Source organism: Aulonocara sp. 'chitande type north' Nkhata Bay, linkage group LG14 (assembly GCF_057382095.1).
Source record: "Aulonocara sp. 'chitande type north' Nkhata Bay isolate Kocher_YH1m ecotype deep benthic linkage group LG14, A_spYH_male_GT1.1, whole genome shotgun sequence".
In the NCBI taxonomy this organism is placed as follows: Eukaryota; Metazoa; Chordata; class Actinopteri; order Cichliformes; family Cichlidae; genus Aulonocara; species Aulonocara sp. 'chitande type north' Nkhata Bay.
The window spans coordinates 29,545,562-29,568,488 of NC_141357.1; the positions used below are offsets into that span (position 1 = coordinate 29,545,562).

Consider the following 22,927-nt stretch of genomic DNA (forward strand, 5'->3'; position numbering starts at 1 on the left):
TTACTAGTGGATATTCCAGGCTACTGTTGCCTAAGTAACCTCTAATGTATTTACCACTTTGTGAATGGTATCTTTTGCTTTCAGTAGTAGCTGATTCAATTACCTCAAAGTTAAGTAAGGTTTAACTTTGGTTGATCCCACTAAATATCATTGACTTTCTATGGACTCTGGTTGCCACGTCAGTGCTAGTTGATTCCTGTGTGATTGCCCTTTTTGGGACTTGGGAAGATATTCAGTTTGCATTATCTTAAATAGGTCGATCAGTGTTGTGAAACAGAAAGCAATCTGGTCTTTGTGAAAGCAGTGCTGGTGTCTGTTGCCACCTAATGATTTATCCATTGTTTGTTAGCAGAAATACAAATTTATGGGAAGTTAAAATAAAATTTTCACTTCCAATAAAAGCTGTTAAAATTCATTACATGGACAAAAATAATGGACCACCTACACCTATAGGAGCTGCTCAGCCAATGAAACAATCCTGGTGCACAACATTTCCTTTGAACTCTCTGTGCATCCATGTGTTAAGTCTGGTTTAAAAGACGTTTCTGGGTCCAAATGGTCCCAGTGATTTGCCTCAAGTTGGCATTAAAGGAACAGCTTTTAGCTTTTGGCATTTTAGAGCCAGTTTACAGCCACAAGCTTGATCAGCACTTAGCGATTGAATCGTGGCAAAGTAAAAGAGCCTTCAAGTCAGCTCAGGATTCAAAGAAGTGACTGATGGAACTACACAGGTATCATTTCTTTTCTAATTTTTATTTATAGTTGTAGAAACAAATTCAACTTTAATTTTGACGAGTCACCTGTTAATAAGGCTCAAAATAACCTTTATAAAACTGTAGTTATCACAAATTCTTGAGGTGAATTGAATTTGAGGTTTGAATGACAAAACAGTCCCAGATTGTTATGTTGCACTCTGTACTGTGAGTCATATATGTTATAGGTCCACGGCGACAGCAGACACGAGTGTATTTACTGTAATGCTGGGCATAATTAAAATGACAAGTTGATGTGGAGGTGACGCTACAACACCGTTTGCATGCTGTGCACTTTTCACACTGTGAAAAGTGTGACTTTTAAAATGTACAGAATCACTTACATTGATATGACACAAATTTTTCTGTAAAGGCAAAGGTTCTCTGTTTCTGGTTTAGGTAGCATTTTTCAGTTTCACTACCACTAGCTGAGAGGTTTGCAAGCATTTACAAACAAGTATGTGGCAGCTTGCTGGGCACCAAAGCAATCACAGGGAGGTCTTCAGTGCAGCACCCACTTTATTACCAATTTCACCTAATGATTGCCAGCAACCACTTGTCAACCGGGGACTAGATATCATCCTCTATCAACCACTGACTGGTCTTTAAGTTTGTGTGACTGGGGACTAATATGTGCAGATTAGCCACTTAGCTGTATCTTAGCAATGTATGAATAAATGTGTTTAGGGTTATTTGGTAGTTAGCTGTTAGCTGATCTAAATAAAAGCAAGCAATTTAACAGCCAGATCAGCCCAGAAGTTTGGATGAATAAACCAATGTTATCCAAGACAGGAGATATTTGGCTAACAGCTTATGTCACTGTAATGTTGTTAGTAACTACAAAATATAGATCAGTGCTTTGTGGGGGCTGTTTTGTGGACTACTGCCACTGAAAAATGCATGCTAAGTTAATGTTGCCTGTCTGGCCAAGGACAAAAGAGATCCCTCCCTTCTTATTCTCAAGAGTTTGACTTCCTGGTTAATTAAAAGTTGAGCATTGCTCACTGCCACCCTGCAGAGGAGAGAAAAGACTGAAGGCACAAATGGCTGGCAATATTTCATAAAGTCTTTTGACTTCTGCATGCTTTTATTATGTAATTTAGATTGTTTGTTTTTTGTTGTTGTTGTTGTTGTTTTTAAAATATCTGTTTCTGATGTGTCTGCTTATTAGAACAGGTTCTACTCAGCACTGCTTTATTACAATCAGCTCTCCAGGTGCCAAATATTTGGTGCCAAATTTGGCCCACAAACACTGTAAGGTATAATTATACCTTACAGTGTTTGTGGGTCTGTCTGGTGTCTGAGCCAGTGAGTCAGTATGTATGTGGGCTCAGGGGATTCCCCTCGGTGTAGAGAAGTAGAAGAAAACCCCCTCCTTCACGGTGCAGCCTCAAGGGGATGTACAGTTCCACTGACAGCAGGGCAGTGGGGTCAGTTGTGGTGAATAAAAGGCAGAGAGGGTGACGTGGAGCTCCCTGGGTCTAAAGGGGTGAAACATAGCATGGCGATAGGAATAGGAGATTAACGGGGAGAGGGGGCTGAAATGCAGCTGGCTCTGAGTGTGGAAACTAAAGGGAGTGTGGGTGTGGAAGTAGACACTGAAGCAAAGTTTCCCCTGACCAGAAATGAAACAATGACTGTACAGTTACAACCCAAAATACTGGCTCCATTACACTCTGAAACAGACAGAATAGAATAGAATAGAATAGAATAGAATAGAATAGAATAGAATAGAAAAACAGATTACATACATTATTTCTCAGCAGTGGGAGCTGAGGAAGATGAGCAGTCATACAGTGAAGTTACTACTCTGTATGAAAGCAGTATTGTGCTGTTGCATGGCAACAGTTTCCACAGAAATCTTTGCTCAGAAACACTCCTCTTTGGTCTTCACATAACTGCAGCGAGCAGAAAAATGGGCTGACTGCAGGAATACAAATGAACCATTTTAGCTTGCAGGGGCTAAAGAGTTGTTTTTACAGGGAAGCTAAAGCAGAAGATGTAACCTGGAGTCTAGCCTTCTGTTGTATTTCACATCCCAACCATTTCTGTATCATGACTGCACTGTATTAGTGGATACAGTCCACATTGGACATAGGACAAAATGTGCAGTTAGGATAATAGGATAAAATGTGCAGTTTCTACAATGAAGGCAATAATTAAAGAAATGAAACGTTCTTTCTAGACTAAAGGCCCTTCGTTATGAACTTACATAACAGACAGAGAATTTGTAAAGCATTAATTTTATGCCTTGTATACTGACCTGACATTAAGATATACAGTTGTGGTCAGAAGTTTGCACACACTCATAATGAGGATGAATGTTATGGTGATTTGGGGGTTTTACTGATGTCTTGAAACTGTTCTTTTACAGAGTGGAATGACTGTACAGCATTCATCTTTAGTGAGTTTAAAAAACATGATTTTGGCACACAGGTTTTATTTTCTCTTAGCCATGCTGGACCAAAAGTATATATATAGCCTCAAATATATGCATAAACTCACTGAAATCTTTTAATCAATGGAGATGAAGGTTCTACAGTGTGAAGTCAAGACCTGTTAACTTCTCATTAGTGATCCTGATTAACCGCAACTAGTAGTTTGTCATCGCCAGCAAAAAAGGATTTGTTTGACAGCACTCACTGGATTGACCGATACTCCGAACAATGGGAAAGTCCGAGGGAGATTTAAGGAAAAGTGTTGTAGGCCTCTGAACCCTTACTAAATAACCGAAGATCCCATCATCAGTTCAGACAACCGTATAAAAGTACAAGTTATTTGGATCTGTCACCACTTTGCTAAGATCTAGAAGAAGAGCCAATCTGTCACCCTCAGGTGAGAGGAAATTGGTTAGAAACAACCCAGGAACCACCAAGACTCAAGCATGCCATGAACTGGAAACTGCTGTAGCACCACAGTGCTACCTCTCTGCTCCAAAATCAAAACCTTGAAGCTCGAGTGGAAATTACAGTAAGGGTTCTCAAGTAAGGGTTGCTAGCATTTAGGAAGACTGTTCTTGGTCTGCATTATGATTTTAGATTTAGCTATTGTTTGTTAATATATTAGGAAACCTTAGTTTCAAAGATGTTTAATCATAACTGGAGATGCAATTAAATGGTTTGTTGTTCTACCATCCATACTATTAGTGTGTTTAAGATCACTGTCCCGCTGAAGAATGAATCTGCTGCCAATCAGATGGTTTTTTAGATAGTATTGCATGGTGGATCAAAATCAGATACTTTTCCATGTTCATAACTCCATCAGTTTTGACAAGATCTCTAACACCACTGACTGAAATGCAGCTCCAATCCATGACAGAGCCTCCACCGTGTTTTACACCTGGCTGTAAACACACGCACTGTTGTATTTTATCCTGACCTCCTCCGTACTGATGACAGTGTAAATCAGAAATTAAAAATTTGGATTTTCCAAGACATCTTGTCTCTGACTTTTATTGCAGTTCTTGTATAATTTGGTGTGCCTTCTTTCTTAAGACTGGCTTGTCTCTTACGGAAATTTTCCTACTCCACTTCTATCAAAGTTTGGATATAATATTCTCAACACTAAGCATTCCTGGGAGGGGCTTAGCTTTGCTGCCAACTTGGCACTTACTGCTAACAGTGGTTTTTGAAAGATCCTGTAGTCAGTGACCACTCTCTATCATGTGTTTAGGGAGTCACCGTCACATGAAAAAAAGTTTCCACAGGACTTTATGCAATCCTGTGTAAAACAAAGTACACCAATGATTCAGTAGGTTGTAGAACCACCTTTAGCAGTGATATCTTGAAGTAATCAGTTTCTGTATGACTTTATCAGTCTCTGTGCATTGTGCAATATGGCCAAACACTTTGGCCTTATCTGTCCAAAGGACATTGTTCCAGAAGTCTTGTGGTTTGTTCAAATGCAGCTTTGCAAATCTCAGGTATGCTTCCATGTTGTTTTCATAGAGAAGCCATACTTCCTCAGTCTGTTTTCTAATTGCAGTTTTATGAACTTTAACATTTAACTTGCTAACTGAGCACTGTAGAGTCTAAGTTTGGATAGTAATAGTTTCTCTGAGTATTGCACAGTCTGAGCTGGAATATCCACATCTTTGAAGATTGTGGGATTGTGTAACACACCTGAATGCTCCAGACCAGCAAACTGACAACATTTCTGCTTTTTTAGAGGTGCTCACTTGCTGAAGACTAATTAATCGAGTGGATTTGATTTTTAGCACCTGGTTGCTACTTACCCTCCTAATACCTCTCGTAGCTGTAAGGATTTCTTTTAACACAGGGTGCTGTGCAGATTCTCTCGTTTACATGGCTGTATATGTTGAGTGCTATACAGGGAGTGCAGAATTATTAGGCAAATGAGTATTTTGTCCACATCAACCTCTTCATGCATGTTGTCTTACTCCAAGCTGTATAGGCTCGAAAGCCTACTACCAATTAAGCATATTAGGTGATGTGCATCTCTGTAATGAGAAGGGGTGTGGTCTAATGACATCAACACCCTATATCAGGTGTGCATAATTATTAGGCAACGTCCTTTCCTTTGGCAAAATGGGTCAAAAGAAGGACTTGACAGGCTCAGAAAAGTCAAAAATAGTGAGATATCTTGCAGAGGGATGCAGCAGTCTCAAAATTGCAAAGCTTCTGAAGCGTGATCATCGAACAATCAAGCGTTTCATTCAAAATAGTCAACAGGGTCGCAAGAAGCGTGTGGAAAAACCAAGGCGCCAAATAACTGCCCATGAACTGAGAAAAGTCAAGCGTGCAGCTGCCAAGATGCCACTTGCCACCAGTTTGGCCATATTTCAGAGCTGCAACATCACTGGAGTGCCCAAAAGCACAAGGTGTGCAATACTCAGAGACATGGCCAAGGTAAGAAAGGCTGAAAGACGACCACCACTGAACAAGACACACAAGCTGAAACGTCAAGACTGGGCCAAGAAATATCTCAAGACTGGTTTTTCTAAGGTTTTATGGACTGATGAAATGAGAGTGAGTCTTGATGGGCCAGATGGATGGGCCCGTGGCTGGATTGGTAAAGGGCAGAGAGCTCCAGTCCGACTCAGACGCCAGCAAGGTGGAGGTGGAGTACTGGTTTGGGCTGGTATCATCAAAGATGAGCTTTTGGGGCCTTTTCGGGTTGAGGATGGAGTCAAGCTCAACTCCCAGTCCTACTGCCAGTTTCTGGAAGACACCTTCTTCAAGCAGTGGTACAGGAAGAAGTCTGCATCCTTCAAGAAAAACATGATTTTCATGCAGGACAATGCTCCATCACACGCGTCCAAGTACTCCACAGCGTGGCTGGCAAGAAAGGGTATAAAAGAAGAAAAACTAATGACATGGCCTCCTTGTTCACCTGATCTGAACCCCATTGAGAACCTGTGGTCCATCATCAAATGTGAGATGTACAAGGAGGGAAAACAGTACACCTCTCTGAACAGTGTCTGGGAGGCTGTGGTTGCTGCTGCACGCAATGTTGATGGTGAACAGATCAAAACACTGACAGAATCCATGGATGGCAGGCTTTTGAGTGTCCTTGCAAAGAAAGGTGGCTATATTGGTCGCTGATTTGTTTTTGTTTTGTTTTTGAATGTCAGAAATGTATATTTGTGAATGTGGAGATGTTATATTGGTTTCACTGGTAAAAATAAATAATTGAAATGGGTATATATTTGTTTTTTGTTAAGTTGCCTAATAATTATGCACAGTAATAGTCACCTGCACACACAGATATCCCCCTAAAATAGCTAAAACTAAAAACAAACTAAAACCTACTTCCAAAAACATTCAGCTTTGATATTAATGAGTTTTTTGGGTTCATTGAGAACATGGTTGTTGTTCAATAATAACATTATTCCTCAAAAATACAACTTGCCTAATAATTCTGCACTCCCTGTATGGTGAGCTCATAGCTAAACTGAGAAAATACTTTTGACAGTAATGGGACCAGTCTCTCTGTGCCATAATTTATATCACTGCTATTGCATTTTTAAAATGTAACAGATTAGTGTCAGCTAAAAATATATAAAGACTACCATACATTTTTATGAATAACAGGTGATAACAAGGAGTATAAATTGTCATCAAGTGAGCAAAAAGATTAACACGATTAATCGGGCCAGTCTTTCTTTTGGTTACAAACTGAGATTCAGCTGTTTTTTGTTATGTAATATTAAAACAGAGTTACTAAGATTCTGGAGCATTAAAGTATCTTTATTAATTGAAAGAAAAGGGGGTTAATTAGCTTTAGCTGTTCACGCTCTGGTGACAATTTCTCTCTATTATTCTTTAAGATTTAACTCTTATTTATAATGTTGTACTTTAAACTGTGCCACTTTTTTTCTGCAAGTCAGGAAATAGAATAATCCACTTGAAATCAAGCCTATTTAATGGACAATGACAAACTCATCCTGATATTTAATTTTATTATTCTTGTTTTGAAAATGGAACTGTTAATTAGATTTGACACTCATGGCATTATATCACTGTCTGATTTAACTTTTCCTTTGTCTGACTCAAAATAATTGGTGAACATGAATGGGGTTTTATTGAGAAACACGTACAGGAACATCTTTTTTATTTGAAATAAAATATGTTAAAAGATTATCAATAGCTCTGATGTTCATCCTGTAAAACATGGGTGCTAAATCAGGTATTCTACCACAGCAGTGTAGAGGGAGAATAGAGAGATGCGAAGAGTATGTTTTGTCTGATTAACATGGTCAGACAGATGAAGATGAGAGAGACAGATGACTTCATAATCTATTGAAAGAGCCAATGTAACATCTCATCATGTAGTTAGAAGCAAGCAACAACTCATCAAACCCGAGCTCTACACCTTTATCTGGAGCTCCTTTGACAATGTGAGCTCTGTGTTCGAGCTTCTCCACCGCAATCACATGGTACCAGCTCATATCTCTTTTATTGGTCTTTACCTTTTCCTTTTTTTTTTACTCTCTACTTGTTGCCTTTGTATCTTTTCCATATTCTGCTGTTCAGACTATCAGAGATATTGTTCCACCTACTACACGCAACCCCAGAAAAACCTTCAGCCCACCTGTACTACGGTGAAGCCTGCCTCTCTAAATCCAGCTCAGTGCGATAAACTTGAAATCTGTGCTGATCAGGGCGTTGTGCTGTTACTGTGAAGCTGTGATGGTGATTGGCAGTGGCACTCTTGCTCAGGGATTTTAAATTTTGCAGCATCACGCCTCGTCCTCACTACTGAAACATCTATTTTTGCTGCACAAGAAGAGAGGAGGGTTGTGATATAATACACTCCGGATAAAACATCTTAACAGTGGCAAATAAACGTGATTGATCATTTAAGAAAAAATGATTCTCCCTATATTTTTCAGCTTAAGGATATATATATATATGTGTGTGTGTGTATATATATACACACACACACATATATATATATCCTTAAGCTGAAAAATATAGGGAGAATCATTTTTTCTTAAATGATCAATTTACAGCAAATTTATATAATGGATCACAAAGCAATGACTGTATTCACGTTTATGTGTCCATAATAAAGTGTCCAGTTCAGCGCTCATATAACCGTATAAAATTTTAGAAAGCTGTTTTTGAACTACTGTAATGGTGAGGTGGATCTGCGGCTGATTGTTATAGCAGTGTCCATGGTGCTAAATCGTCTATAGCTTAAGGGTCCTTCAGCAGGGCAGGTTGTTGAGTTTGAGTTTGTATAATTGCTGCATAATGCTTCCCTCTACTGGTCAAAAGCACGAAGAGCAGCCGATATACAGAATCATTAGAAATAGTGGTAATGGAGAAGTGTGCATTCATGCGTGCACAGCTGTAGCAGCCACTGATAGTCAACCTAGAAACATTCAAATAAAAGTCATTATGAAATAATAGGTTTTCTCAAGGCTGCCATCTAGTGTTTAATAGTCAACGAAACAAAACTAAACGTGACAGAAGAAACGTGATTCAGTCATTGTTTCAATAGTTTATATTTTGTTATCTTCAACAGCTGTAGGAAAATGTAAAAATATCTTCATCTTCATGGAGTATATTTACTTTTTTAAGCCTGGATGGAAGTTAATATCATCTTTTTCTGTATTTTCATGCACTACAAATCTTTACTTGAATATTCAGTAAATTTACAAAATGACCACAATCTTCTCCTCTAATGTCAAAAGCAACAACGAACAAAAGAATTAAGAGAAAAAGACACAAATAAATGTACAAAAACATACTTTCTGTGTTTTAAATCCATGTGAGCCAGATTAATCAGCACTCTCTGTAAAAGCTTCATCTTCATACAAGTCCTCCAACTCTCCTTCTCTGCTTCCCTCTCTGCTGACTTTCCTGCAGGCGACAAACGCTCAGTCATGTCGTTGAAGGTGCAGCACTATGTGAGATTGCATGTGAGGAAGAGGAGGGAGGAGGGGTCACACTAGACTACAAATGTTATGGCGTACTCGTCCTTCACAGCAAAGCTTATCACTTGCCCCCCAACATCAACCTCAATAGAGGGAGGAAAAGCCAACACAAAGCAGTTGTCAACAACGCCATGTGTCCTTTTATTTTTGGTACAGCTCGTTGCTGAGAGATTTGTGTTGTCTTGTTCCTCCTAAATCCTCTTAAGGTTGAACAAACAACCGATGAGCTCCACTAAGTATGAAGCATCTGAGCTCAGCCTAAATGCTTAAAAATTTACCTCAAGGAAGGATGAAGGTGAGACGAAGACCCCAGTAAGCCCCAAGAACCACTGTAAGAAGGAGATGTGACGTAAGAGGCCAGGATTTAAAGTTTGTAATGCAGTTTATGACAAACACAAATTTTACTTTAGAAACGCAGCAGTTGGTTGTGGACAGAAATTTTGGGGAAAATTGCTTTTTTGCTTGAGAGTTAGATCAAAAATTTGATGACAGCTATATGTCTGTTTATATTTATGAATGTGAAGCTACAGCCTGATACTGGCTTAGCATAAATACAAGAGAAGTGCAGGAACTGCTGATCTTAATTGTAGCCTTAATCTTTAACAACTCTTTCAATCTGTACAAAAGAGCGTGTTGTGGATTTTGGGTGTGTTATGTGTAGAATGAAAGTCATTCATTTGCAAAGTTTTGTTTTTACATTTCAGTTTTTACATGTATTGTGTTACTGTGTAAGATTGTGAGGTGCTGTTATCCAGATTTTGAGTGATGGTAGCTGTTTTTGCTGCTGGCTAGTGCTTCATATTTTACTGATAGACATGTTCTCTGCAGAAAAAGATCAGTGAGTTCAGTTCATTAATTTTGTGGTTATACGTAAATAAGATGAATAAGATCACTTTTTTAAGCTATTTTTGCCCACCAGGTTTTTTTTCCAATGACTGAAAAACTTGAGCGTACAAGCAGTCAAAATAAAATCAAGCAATAGACGAAGAAACAGAATAAATCTACTTCTGTGATCGTCCATTAATAATATATTGTAATTTGTGCTGGAATTTTTTAAAAAATGTCTAAAAAAAACAACCCCATTTGTTAGTATTATACTATGATAATGCGTTGGAAGATTAACCTGGCTCAGGCTAAACATGAAGTTAATTCTGACCTGGATCAAAGTGCCGCACTACGTCATCCCTCCAAGAAGATCAATCTAAAAAGTTTTGATCTTCTTTAAGCTGGCTGGAGCGCCAATCAATACCTTTCAGAGTGTGGAATATTTCTGCCTTTAATTTGATTTAAAAAGCGTTGCCATTATTAGCTCAAATGATCAGAAGATTTCAGTATTTACTCATCACATGTGTCAGATGGGCTTCACATATTTTGCTGAGTGGGAGACTGCAGCTCTGTGCTGTAGTACTGCTGGTAGCTGGGTAAGTGTGGAGGAGGATGTAGCTTCTCATCTCTTCTCATGGAGGCGTAATTAGCTGTGCCCCCCACAGACCGTTAATGGAAAACAAAAGCAGCGCAGCCACTACCGCTGCCACCGGGGGCTCCCACTTAGCTTATCAGGAGAGGACAAATGCTTTTATCTGCCTGCTGCTCGTTTAAGGACACAACAAATACAGTGTAAGAGCTACTCGGTATTTGAAGATTAATGCTCTTGATATGCTGGAACTGTAGATCTCCTATGTGTAATATGGGAAAGAGACTCTACATATGAACTGATCTATTTTTATCCAAGCATCTGCTCGCTGCTTTGCTTTGTTAGAGGCCTAATCGCAGAGCTGGCAGTCTGGCAGAGCGGCGCAGGCAGGATTTGCAGAGTAGGCTACTTACGTAAGAAGACCTCCAGGGGCAGACATGGACCTCTCCGCCCGTCTGCCCTGACACTCAAAGGGATTACTGAAAGACCGCTTCCTCAGCATGGACTTCACAAGAATCTGAGGGACATCAGAGAGAGTATCAGTGAATTCCCATTTGATTTACATTTTTGGTAAACTGTTGAGCTGCAAATCTTAGTTTTTAATTCTATTATATAATGAAAAAATAATTTAAAAAAATTATCCCATGCAATGTTAAGCATGCAATATGTCTTCTAATGCATGCTTCTGGAGGCAGGAGGTCTGAGCACTTCAAAATCATAATAACCCACTGATTTTTTTAACCATTTTACTGTTACTTTTGTGTGCTTTCTCTCTTTTCTCTTGCGTGGTTTTGAAGCATAAAGGACTGAAGTAATTGAGTTCTACTACCAGATTACCATTTAAAACATGCAGATGAGATGTTTTTGTTTCTTTTCATTGTTGTTGTTGCGTTACTTTAACACATTCAAATTACAGCCACGCAGTACATTACTTTTTTTTTTTTTTTTGCAAAGACCACAGTGCCAGCTGCAGGTACTGTGGTCTTTGCATGATCAATCAGATGTGTGCGACTCACCACAGTGGAGAGGCTGGGGATGAGTTTAATGCTGTTCTGCACCTCCTCCTCAGTGACCTCAACAACCGTGCAGTGCTCCTCCTCCAGTGGGAGAGGATTTGCACCGTTCTCTGTCACCCACGGATGGAGCTGCATCCGGACCACATATGTTCATTATAATTGATGTTGTTTCTGTGATTCTAGGATGTAGATGTGATAGATTTTCCTTCTCACCTTAATTTCTGGGATGGTGATTCTTGTTTCAGGGTTTTTATCCAGCATCCTTTCAATGAGCTCCTTCAGTTCATTACTTATTAATGGCCTGTCAAAATAAAAGAGTCAGAAAAATAAGTGGATAGGAATTAAACACATTTAGGTATGTTAACATGTGACATGAAGCTACTGATGAATAATAATATATTATACAATAATATTAAATATCAAATCATTATAGACTGAATGTCAGTAAGTTCCAAAATGCTAAACAAGTGAGCACAAGTTTATAAAATATTTAAAGCGCCGATGAAAAAAAACAGCTAGCTGACAGAAGATAAATGAATTAAAGTAAAAACACAAATTACTGACTCCTTACCTTTAACTAGATTTGATAAAACACTTATGAATAAAGAAAATAACAAATTATAATCAAATAAATGATCAGAGACCAAAAGCAAATAGATTTGTTCCCATTTTTTGCTTGATCTCAGGAGAAATCTATTCAATGAATCTATAAGAAACTACGATTTTAACCCATACTGGTCCTACTATATTTTAGTCTTATGTATCTACATAGAACATTTACACAAACCTTGAAAGTCAAAATCTGATATTGTCTACTGAACAATCCTACAGTTTGCTTACGTCTCTGGAAACTCCACAGGTTTGTTCTTTATCTTGTTGTGTAGAGAAACTATGTATTCATCATAAAAAGGACACTAAAGCAGGAAAAATAGAAGAAAAGGGATTCAAATGTTAAACGACTGATGTAAAAGTGTATTAATCTACAAGCATCATGCTGCAAACATGCTTACCATCCCAAAGACGAAGCAGTACAGTGTGACTCCCATCGCCCACACGTCTAATGCCTGGCAAATAAACACAAATGATCACAGTGACACCACTGAAAGGCTCTCAGCTGGTTCGCTAAGCATCACTTCTTGATACTTTCTCTCAACTAACACAGCCTGATATGTAAAATCAAAGCATAGTTAAATCACTGATGACCAATAGGGAAAAGATTGTCTCACTTTTCCACTGAAGCTCTGCTCGTGTTCGGTCATCATCTCCGGAGCCATGAAGGCCGGCGTCCCCGCTGTGCTTGACAGAAGGGCGTCTGTCCCCTCAAACTCTTTGCTCACACCAAAGTCTGCTATCTTGACGTGGCCATCATCTCCCAACAGCAGATTAGATGGTTTAATGTCCCTGTGAATAATCCTTTGGTAGTGTACTGCACAAAAAAATATAGATTTAACATTAATTTACATTACATTTACATTTTTCCTGTTAAGTTTATTATTTATGTACAGTTTTATATTCTAAAGTTAAAAAACAGCTTAAAATTAACCTTTGAATATTTTCTCAAATATTTTTCTTTTAAAGTCAAATATTATCCAACAGCTTATCTGACCCAGATCATGGGGCAGCTGTCAAAGCAGAAACACCAGACTTCACTGCCCCAAAGACATCCTCCAGCTTTTCCAGCAGGATACTGAATCATTCCCAAGCTACTGAAGAGACACAATTGAGGACATCCTCCTGTCCAGGGTGTCTTCCTGGATCTGAGACAGATCCTGACTGCTTTTGGTCTCCACACACCTCAGCTTGATATTGTAAAAGCTCATGATGAACATATTTGCAGTTAGTAAAATCAACTTAGTTAAGCTGCTAATCGTTTTGAAATGTGTAGCTGTGACAGGAACGATCATTTGGGCTTAATTTCATATGGAAACAAATTGTAGACACAGATATTCACCCATTCCTGCCTTGAGGCTTATGAGTGAAGTGAATGCAACTGAACAGATATGTAAAATCAGATAGAAATGTGTCAGAAAGTCTGTGTACTTACAGTACTCTATTCCAAGGACAACGTCTCTGAAGTAAAAGCGAGCCTGCTGCTCCGTTAGAGGGTTGTCAGTAGGCACCTCCATCACCGGTCTGACCAACATGAGAGGTGCACAAAAGCAGAAACTTACATTAAATAGTCATGCTGTATCTAATCATCATGGTGGCATCCCCAACTCAATAAAATCCCAATTCAGAGCTCAATAGAATACATGAAAGCACAACAACATACCCTTTTGTCACCAATTCGAAGGCTTGAAGACAGATTAAAATGAGATTTTAATGACTTCTTGCCTTCTTATTGAAAACAGTATTGCAGCAAAATAGATTCATAAATTATAATAAATATAAATTATTGCCTACCCATGTGAAGTCCATCTTCATCAGGATCATCCAGCACCTGGAAGACACAGTAACTGATGTTTATAATAATAGTAATATTATTATTATTATTATCATTATTATTATCATCATTATTACTACTACTACTATTATCATCATCATCATCATCATCATCATCATTATTAAAATAATAAGTCTTTGGCTCCTTTCCCTTTGCTAGTGGAGAAAGTTTAGTCTTTTTCTAGTCTATCGTTCTGTCCACCACAAGCACATTTTAAGCACAAGGAAGCAGCACAAAGGCCAGTGACACAGTTACAGTGTTTGTTTGTTTTTAAACATCTTTTACAAAGACTGACTCAAACAGGGATAGAAGAAATAGATGGTTTTGGTTTTCTACATTAATACAACCAGGAAGTGTAAATTATCAGATTAATGATGGGATGACACAGGCACAGTTAATCTGGCATGTTTTTCATCGGCAAGAGCAACCAGGGCTCAGGCACAGGGTGAACATGCAAACTCCACACAGAAGAGCGGTCAGTACTCGGGTTTGAACCCACTGCTGTGAGGCAATAGTGCTGCCCTCACCTGGTAACTAGCCTCTGTTAAATCTACACTGTAGGTACGTTTTAACCCCAAGACGCTCTAAAATCTTAAAATGTAACCTGACGTCCAGCGCTCTGAAAATGTACCTACACCTCTCATTGATTCAGGCTGAATTGGCCTATTTTCTACTCCTCCTGTGCATTTCCAGCCTCAGTTTTTGAGTGTATCAGTAAGAAAATAACAACATTGCCTCAGCATAATATGTCCACAATTCTTGAAGGGAGATTTTGAAAAACGATTGACGTGAATGTGAGGGAATGTTCAAAGATGTGGAAAAACCTGAGCAATAGATATGTTTTCCTCCAGAGAAAAAAAAACACACACAAAAAAAAAAACCTGCCCCACCAGGGAAATACATCAGAGGGTTTTTTTTATTTGTTTCTATTGTGGCTGGCACCACATAAAATACTGGGCCGTGACCACAATGTAATTAACACTACACACAGGGATGCATGCTGGCAACCGCGTCAACCACATACATAGGTTACGTCATAAGCTCTACGAAGATTCACTGCCGAAGTCTAAATCAGCCGTGAGATGTTTCCATCACTGCAGACTGGAGTTGGACCTTACACCAGTCACTAATGCAGAATCATTTCACCCAGCAATGTTTATGGTACCGAACTGAAGACAAAAACCAGATGTGAGCAGATTCTTTTTAGTCCATTGCTGGAGGTTTGAAGCTGCCAACAGCAGGGACAACTTTAGAAGTTGCTCGTTATGTTTTCTAGAAAGAATAAATATCAGTGATTACTACAGAGTGAATCCACTGGGAGAATTCAAGACAAAAGCCTGATATTAACATACATTAGTGTGTACCATTGCGAAGGGGCTTAAACCACCCACCAACACTATCTAATATCTGCCTTTTTCCTGGATCAAATAACAGCTCATGATACGAAGCATGTTGAAGATGTCACTTCTGTGGGGAATCACTCTGTGACTCTGTGTAAGCCACCATTTCCCTGCATCTCTGCTTGAACCTTAATCCAACATATTATCCAATCCAAAGTTGCATTCCGCTCTGTATTAAAAGCAGAAAAAGACTTTTCTATTATAAAGTGTTTATTGCATTCAATATCGTGCATACTTCAGCACAACTTTCATTCAAAGCTGAAATGTTTGTCGTGTTTATTTGTGTTGTTCTAAGCTTCCAATGAGATTGTAAGACTGAGTCCTCGTACCAACCTCGATCAGTTTGACAACATTATGATGGTCCAGTTTCTTCAGGATGGCGATCTCCTTGTACGCGCTCTCCAGAGGCAAGGCGGCTTTAGGGAACGGATCCTGCTGTGACTTTGACCCTGAGGTTGGCAGGCGGCCTGGAATGTATACACATACATACACACACATAACCACTAAAACCACAGCAAAAATGCCAAAAGGGAATTAATACTTATGACTAAGAATACTTATTCACTCACGCAAAAATCCACACTGCCTCATCAGCTTCTTCTTTGAAACTACTTTCATTGCCTAAATGAATTAAATAAAGCAAATTGTGGTAATAAAGGCAAACTGACATGTAAATTCTTCAGTATAGTTTAATCTTTTGACTTACATAGTGTTCTTCTGAATCTTCATTATAAGCCAATTTCACTACTCCATACGAACCCTGGAGTGAAACACCAAAGGTAAAAAGGTTCATAAATCGCATTCCCTCACTTCTGTATTACCAGAGTATATGCTATATCATGATTTTAATTTACCTTTCCAATCTCTTCCTTTAGTTTATACTGGTTAAGCTGGATACAGTCCTACATAAGTGAAGGATAGAATTCCATTATCTGATCAGTAAAATATCAAATTATTTAAAAATAATGTGAAAATTATGTAAGAATATCTCACATCAACGCCAGTGATTGACACACGTTTGGTCTCAATGGTTGGCTGTCGGGCCATGCGACTCCCTCTCTCCTGCAGAGACATTTTCCTGTCTGAGAGGCGAATTCGGTTGGTGTTGGTGGTCCTTGGACCACCCGACCTGTAGCCATTAGGAGGGGTTAAACGGTTGGCGGCCACGTTCATGGCTGCCACCAAGTCAGCAAGCTCGCCGTTGTTCTCCAATTCCAGCTCTGGCCTGCTGACGGTGTCAGCGCTCATGGTGGTTAACTCTGACTCACTCACAGCTCAGCGTCCCAGAGATGTTTTGGTGAAGAGCTAGAGGACGCATCATGGTGCTGACAGGTTGAAGCAGAAACAGAGGCATGACGAGATTTTGATACTGAGATCTTTGACTGGAAGAAAGTACTACTGCATAGCCTCTGTCAAATATGTTGCTTCGATTTTTTTTGAGTAGTACTTCTGTGTTGACATTTGCATCAGCTCTGATTCATACAAAAATGTTCTGCTGCATTTTAATACAATATTAACATCTTAATGCATAATATTGCTGGCTGTGACCGCACCAAGAGTCAGTGCATCTACATCTGTGGCGATGAGGTTCAATGTTGCCTCTCATTAAGACACACATTAAAGGAGCAGGTTTTCCAACCTTGTTAGAGTCTGTACAGACAGATTGTGGGATGTTGACTAACGCCTCAGGGTGACACTGTCACTGTAGATGTAACTATGACCTTCTGACTGTCTTTGTATTTGTTTTTGATAAGACTACAATGCTATGGCATTTCCGAGCATCTGGTTACATTTTTGCCTTAAATTCAATAGAGACAGAAGATTAACTAAAATAATGACTGATTTTTAACATTTATAGTAAATCTTAAAGGAGGCACACAGGTAGGATTAAAACTGTTATCTCTTTATTTGTATGCAAACATTTAATCATATAGTACACCATAATGCAGCCAGGTCACCACAAGATTTATTTCTGCACTAAAGCCGCAGCAACTGTTGCATTGTGGGTAATGTAGGCACCAGAATTTGTGGAATAAAGAAGAAGCCCAGCAATGTTGTTGTTATTTGACTGCATAAGAGTTGAGGGTAAAATATAAACAATCTGATGTTAAAGTGTCACGTGAAGATGTGGTAAATTTGGTCTTCAGTAGTAAAAGGAGAAAAATGCAGTTTCAAGAGTCCAAAGGTGTAAAACAAAATTGGGCTCTTATGATCTGGATGAGGTTTTCAGATCATAAGAGTTAGCGGGAGCCAAAACAGACTTGTTGACAAAGGACAAAAGGAAAGACGTGACTAATTATATACAGAGGACTGATTACACAACAAGACAATTAAGACAGGGCGGGCAATCGCAAACAAGGACACTCAGACAGGAGAAGACAAGTCACACATGGAAAAGGAGTGAGTGAAGACGATGAGATAAAGTACAGATGAGTGAGATGACACACAGGGAGGAGAAACTACCAACGTAAGGCAAGACAGAGAGGAAAAGACAGAAACACTGGGACACTACAAACACAAGAAATGAATAAGAATAAAATCCAACCAGGAACCAGAACCCAGAAACAGAAAGTAATGTTTGTCCTGTAACACTGAAAACACATGAACATTAACTGTCTCAGGAGTCTTTGCAGTCTTAGCAAAAAACTGCCCGTAACCAAAACAAGTGACTGTTCACTTCAGGTCGGTGCAGTGATAACTAATGAGACAGTGAATAATCACAATACTTCAAACTACAGCTCATGTACTGTGAAAGAAAAATCACAAATTCATGGAGGGACAGAAAAAATGAAAAGAGATGTGCTGAAAAGTGAAAGGACAGCTTTTAGCACATCGTGTCAAAATGAGAGTTTCACATCAGTGATTTTGTTTTAATAACTAGCAAAATTAAAATTCAAGTGATTGCTCTGAAGCCATACTTCAGAGGACTAACTTTTAAACTTACGTACAAAAAAACTCGAAATATCAACCTAACCTTGTTTGTTAGTTGTTGTTCATCCCCTCCATGCCATAATTATTTCTTATTTACTCACAACATGCAGGAATCACAGACTCACAGGACTCTTTTCACACTTTTTCTGCAAACTTTTGCGAACAATAAAATGTGTTGTGCTTTTTGTGCAAATAGAAAGTCTGGTTAAGAGAAAGGCCCGTTTGTGGTTTGTGAGTTGAAATAATCCTTTGAGGAGTTTGGAGTTATATAAATAATGACTTCTGCAAACTCCAGCACAAGCATAGATAAGATAAGAAGTGATGTGAACAGAAACAAAGGCAAAGACACAGAAAAGGAGAAATCCTAACAATCAGAAGGTTAACTCTTTATGAGCAAGACTTCTGTTGCCCATAATGCAAAACTGAGAACTGCAAAGCTTTTTGTGAAGATCTGTAATATTTCAAGACGACACAATTTGCACATTTAAAAAGTAATGTTGTTATAAATTTTTAAAAAGGAGAAAAGGACCTAAGAAATGCAAAAAAAACCTAAAATAAAACCCTATAACCTCATTAGAGCCGTCTTCAGCATACCACACACACAGTAAAACACATCACTATGCAAAATTTTAAAAAATTAAGTACAAGCAGAATCGCTTCCTCACCCAGTGGACATGTCCTGTGTTCAGAGCTGTGGTGGTAAATCTGAATGTTGTCTGGACATGAAGCGCCTCTCAGTCTCAGTGCAGGACTTTCACTGACGGATGGCAGCGCTGGACTTAAGGATTAACTGAGGCTACATATAGCCTCAGTTATTCTGAGGGCAGCAGTGGTCATGTTGACAGGGTGATCAAGACAGGACAAGGCTAGACAACAGAGACACACAAAACCAAGAATAATCCCACAGTGATAGCGACAATATGTCAACAACACACACTCTCACAATATGCTGTGCACTGCCGTTTTCTTTTCATCCTTTACTGTGATAAATACAGCAGATTTATATAAAAAGTATGCAGTATATAAATACTAAGGTCTTTAATCATTACAAGTTACAATTCTTTTAAATTATTTTGAAATTCTCTAGAACTCATCTTGAACAAATATTAAGCATGGCAAGGAAACTATTTATGTAATTTATTGACAAGAATAAATAACTACCAGCATTATCTTCAAAGGCTTTTTCCCAAGTCCTTGATTCATTAATAGATGATGTGTTTCAGTGATTTTTACACATTCAAACTCAGTTTTAAGACACTCCCAAAGAAAACCACACAGACCTTTTTGTGTGAAAGGTTCACACAAGCTTAAAGAAGCATTTTTACCAATTTAGTTATTGGCTATTATTTAACCAATAACTAAAGTTATTATTTAAGTTAAACTAAAACATAAATATGTTTTAGTTTAACTACTTTCGGCAGAAAGTAGCAAAAATTACAAAAAAAAAATGCAAAACATTTCTTTCTCCAGGATTTCAAACTTTCAAAGGAAGATTCATGTTTACTTCCACAAGTTCTGCAGTAGTATAACCTCTGACTGTCTTTGAATGCAGCATCAACAGCTCCCGAAGGACGCTTCAGGAGCCAGCAGGTGTTATACTGAGGAGACAGAGAGCATCCAGAGCACGGACGGTCAGCATGTCTCTGCCGGTCCGGTTTCACTTCGGCGTCCGCAGAACCAGAGAGCTGCGAGAGCTGCTGGAAGACGAGGACAAAATAACTCACATGGCCAGGAGCAGTGAAAAGGTGAGTGAAAAAGATGTTTAAACTAACACGAATAAGAAGTATTCGGATTCTTTTAAAAGTGCAGCGCTTAACAAATTCATTAGACCACGTTTCCCAAATTTGAGCCTGCACCCTTGAGATCTCCGAGAAGTAAATAAGTGAAGTAAATAACTGTAATTTGGCATCTTAATAAAAAGAAAAATGTTAATATGCTTTATAATTTGTTACTCCAAATTTATTCCAAAATTGATGGATAAAAACAATAATTATATGTTAAAACTACAAATATAATGTGCACACATGTAAATAAAGACAGGGAGAAAATTATTTTCGTAATTACCAACATGGTTAATTGAGGGCATTGGGTGGTAAATGTGTTAAGTAGGTTACTCTACTTCTGCGAAGTATTAATGACACACAGTAAAATACTCTAAGAAATATTAAAAATATTCATACTTGTTACATAAAAATGGTCCCTGTCAATGTCCTACTATTCGTCAGTGTTATAAAATCATCAACTAATTATTATTATCATCATAAATTCACAGTAGGACCTCTTCCATTTTATAATCTTTGACTATCAAGCATTTAATATTTATTGCTTTAAAAAAGAGATTTAAACAAACATTATAATAGCGACTAATACATTCCTCCCAGTTGATTAATCAATCAAACATCTTGGGTCTGCTGTTGTTTACTTTTGCACATATAGGGGAAAAGCACAGCACTAATTCATTTCTTGTTTCTAAAACAAGATGTGGTGCTTTTTTAGTTTCAGAGGCTCCAGCAGGCTGCGCAAAAGACACGGATTTCAAATCAAAACCTGGCCAAAGTCAATCTTAGCCAGAAACCCAAATTTAGAGATGCAAAGCTGCTGCTTGCAGTGAAGTACAAGGAGCTGAAGAAACTCAGAAGCATCATTCAGGCCAAACAAGATCAACTCGGTAAGTGAAAGCCCTTCTGGTCTGATTTTCTTTGCCTGTCCAAAAACTATTTAGACAACATGCTGAAACACTTTCATTTCTCATTATAGCAGAAAAATACAGTGTTCATTATGCTCACTGGTGTCTCCTGAACAAGATCAGACATGCAGAGGAGGAGTCTGAGGTGAGGAAACAATGTTTTGGGGGGTTTTTTTTTTAATAATTTGCAGAGCCACTTTGTTGATCTGTGATCAGTGAAGTATTTTCTTTAATAACACACTCAAATACCTTGTTGTTAATAAGACGATAGTAACTAAATCTCACTGCATTACATCAGAAAGATCTGCAGGATCAAGATCTGTAGGAATGAAAGGTTTGCCAAGTAAATAAAAAAAATAAACAAAACACAGGATTCTTTTGTTTTTTTCACATTTATATTAATTCAGGAGTAATATCCCTGCGTTGGCTCAATATGTTCACTCTGTCTGGCAAAGTTGTGGCAAACTATTATCCCATTATAAAAATAGTCCTAAAACACAATAAATATATAGAGTTTGGTCAAAAAGTATTTGGACAGAGACAATGTTTTTCTAATTTTAGTTTTGTACAAAACCACAATTTTTCTATTTTAGCAACTTAAGGATGGCTTGTTTCACCTGCATTGACCCATGTTGTCTGTTCACAGCTAAATCTTCCAAATGCAAGCACCACACCTCAAATCAACTCCAGGCTTTTTATCTGCTTAATTGACAATGACATAATGAAGGAATTGCCCACACCTGCCCTTGAAATAGACTTTGAGTCAATTGTCCAATTACTTTTGGTTCTTTTAAAAAGAGGGTGGCACATGTTAAGGAGCTGAAACTCCTAAACCAGGGCTGCCCAATCCCAGTCCTCGAGAGCTACTATCCTGCAGCTTTTAGATGCATCCCTACTCCAACACAGCTGAATCAAATGTTTGATTACCTCTTCAGCATGCCATCGTGTTTGGCAAAGGCCTGATAACAAGCCATTCATTTGATTCGGGTGTGTGGGAACAAGGATGCATCTAAAAGCTGCAGGACGGTAGCTCTCGAGGACCGGGATTGGGCACCCCTGTCCTAAACCCTTCATCCAATTTGAATGTTGATACCTTCAAATGAAAGCTAAGAGTCTAGACAGTATGCCCATGTCCATTATATAACTGCCATTGGAATATGTTTCATTAAACAGTTAAAAAAAAAAAAAACTTGTGTCAGTTTCCAAATATATATGAACAGCAAGCTACATTTTTCCCACTTTAATACCCACAAACATTTCAGATTGATGCTGGAGCCAAGTTGTGCTCTGCAAAACGCCTTCTGTATGTGTTTCTGTCTCACAGCTACTGTTTCAGAGGTTTACAGATGGAAAGACAGCAATACAAGATTTTTTGGAGCTCTTTGTCAGCTCCCAGAAACTCCACCACATCAGGTTGGTCCTGATGAAGAACCTGCAGGAGATAATCCGAAATGAAACAAAAACAGCACAAAGGCTCAGTGAGGCTCACTATTTGTCTCTGGGCCTTCCTGAGCAGGTCAGTTTGACCACAGCTGCTGTCTTACCTCCATTCCTACTGGTGCTTGGCGCCCACATAAACACTGTCCCCTGTATCCAGCCTTCGCTGTTTTGCTCTGATGAGGATGAGCTCCTTCGAATGGGAGTGCACCTCCGAGGCCGCAAACCCATCCGTCTTCAGCCACTGAACGTGCAGCCGAGGAGGCACCAACCAGCACCGCACTGAAGTCATGGATTTTTAATCAAATTTAGTCTGGATTAATGTGTTTGTTGTAATAAATAAATAAATAAAATAAATATTGAAAAAAAGTAAAGCATGGGTAGAAGAATATATTCAGTTATATCAGAAAAAAACTCAGCAGGTTTATTGTTTATTCTGCAGAA

General features: G+C 38.6%; 2 protein-coding genes across 3 annotated transcripts; one reads left to right on the plus strand and one right to left on the minus strand.

The window, feature by feature from the left end:
• Positions 1-8,186: 8,186 nt before the first annotated feature.
• On the minus strand, positions 8,187-19,179 carry camkk1b (calcium/calmodulin-dependent protein kinase kinase 1, alpha b). Of its 2 annotated transcripts, XM_086261989.1 has the most exons (17): positions 19,026-19,178; positions 16,423-16,754; positions 16,284-16,331; positions 16,136-16,189; positions 15,999-16,050; positions 15,763-15,896; positions 13,990-14,026; positions 13,859-13,880; positions 13,631-13,719; positions 12,813-13,012; positions 12,597-12,650; positions 12,427-12,500; positions 11,800-11,887; positions 11,587-11,715; positions 10,984-11,087; positions 9,435-9,485; positions 8,190-9,082 (listed from the first exon to the last, which is right to left on the minus strand). In XM_086261989.1, exons 2-17 carry the CDS (start codon positions 16,675-16,677, stop codon positions 9,001-9,003), a joined length of 1,473 nt encoding a protein of 490 aa, XP_086118115.1. In that variant the 5' UTR covers positions 16,678-16,754; positions 19,026-19,178; the 3' UTR covers positions 8,190-9,000. The 2 variants fall into 2 exon arrangements, with proteins under 2 accessions (XP_086118116.1, XP_086118115.1); XM_086261990.1 differs by lacking the exon at positions 9,435-9,485 and having other exon boundaries at positions 8,187-9,082; positions 19,026-19,179.
• Positions 19,180-19,982: 803 nt separating this feature from the next.
• Positions 19,983-22,901, plus strand: LOC147314885 (vacuolar protein sorting-associated protein 37D-like). Its single transcript, XM_086260290.1, has 4 exons — positions 19,983-20,105; positions 20,857-21,028; positions 21,118-21,191; positions 22,371-22,901. The coding sequence occupies exons 1-4, from the start codon at positions 19,998-20,000 to the stop codon at positions 22,767-22,769; spliced, it is 753 nt and encodes a 250-aa protein (XP_086116416.1). The 5' UTR covers positions 19,983-19,997; the 3' UTR covers positions 22,770-22,901.
• Positions 22,902-22,927: the final 26 nt, after the last annotated feature.

What these genes read in the sequence shown, in the direction of transcription:
- camkk1b (XM_086261989.1), bottom strand. Translation starts at nt 16,677, where the DNA reads ATGAGCGCTGACACCGTCAGCAGGCCAGAGCTGGAATTGGAGAACAAC. An exon ending in AAGATTCAGAAGAACACTAT is followed by an intron (nt 16,051 to 16,135) that starts GTAAGTCAAAAG and finishes TAATTCATTTAG; the next exon opens with GCAATGAAAGTAGTTTCAAA. An exon ending in ACTGCTTCGTCTTTGGGATG is followed by an intron (nt 12,501 to 12,596) that starts GTAAGCATGTTT and finishes TTCCTGCTTTAG; the next exon opens with TGTCCTTTTTATGATGAATA.
- LOC147314885 (XM_086260290.1), top strand. Translation starts at nt 19,998, where the DNA reads ATGTCTCTGCCGGTCCGGTTTCACTTCGGCGTCCGCAGAACCAGAGAG. An exon ending in TGGCCAGGAGCAGTGAAAAG is followed by an intron (nt 20,106 to 20,856) that starts GTGAGTGAAAAA and finishes GTGCTTTTTTAG; the next exon opens with TTTCAGAGGCTCCAGCAGGC. An exon ending in ATGCAGAGGAGGAGTCTGAG is followed by an intron (nt 21,192 to 22,370) that starts GTGAGGAAACAA and finishes TCTGTCTCACAG; the next exon opens with CTACTGTTTCAGAGGTTTAC.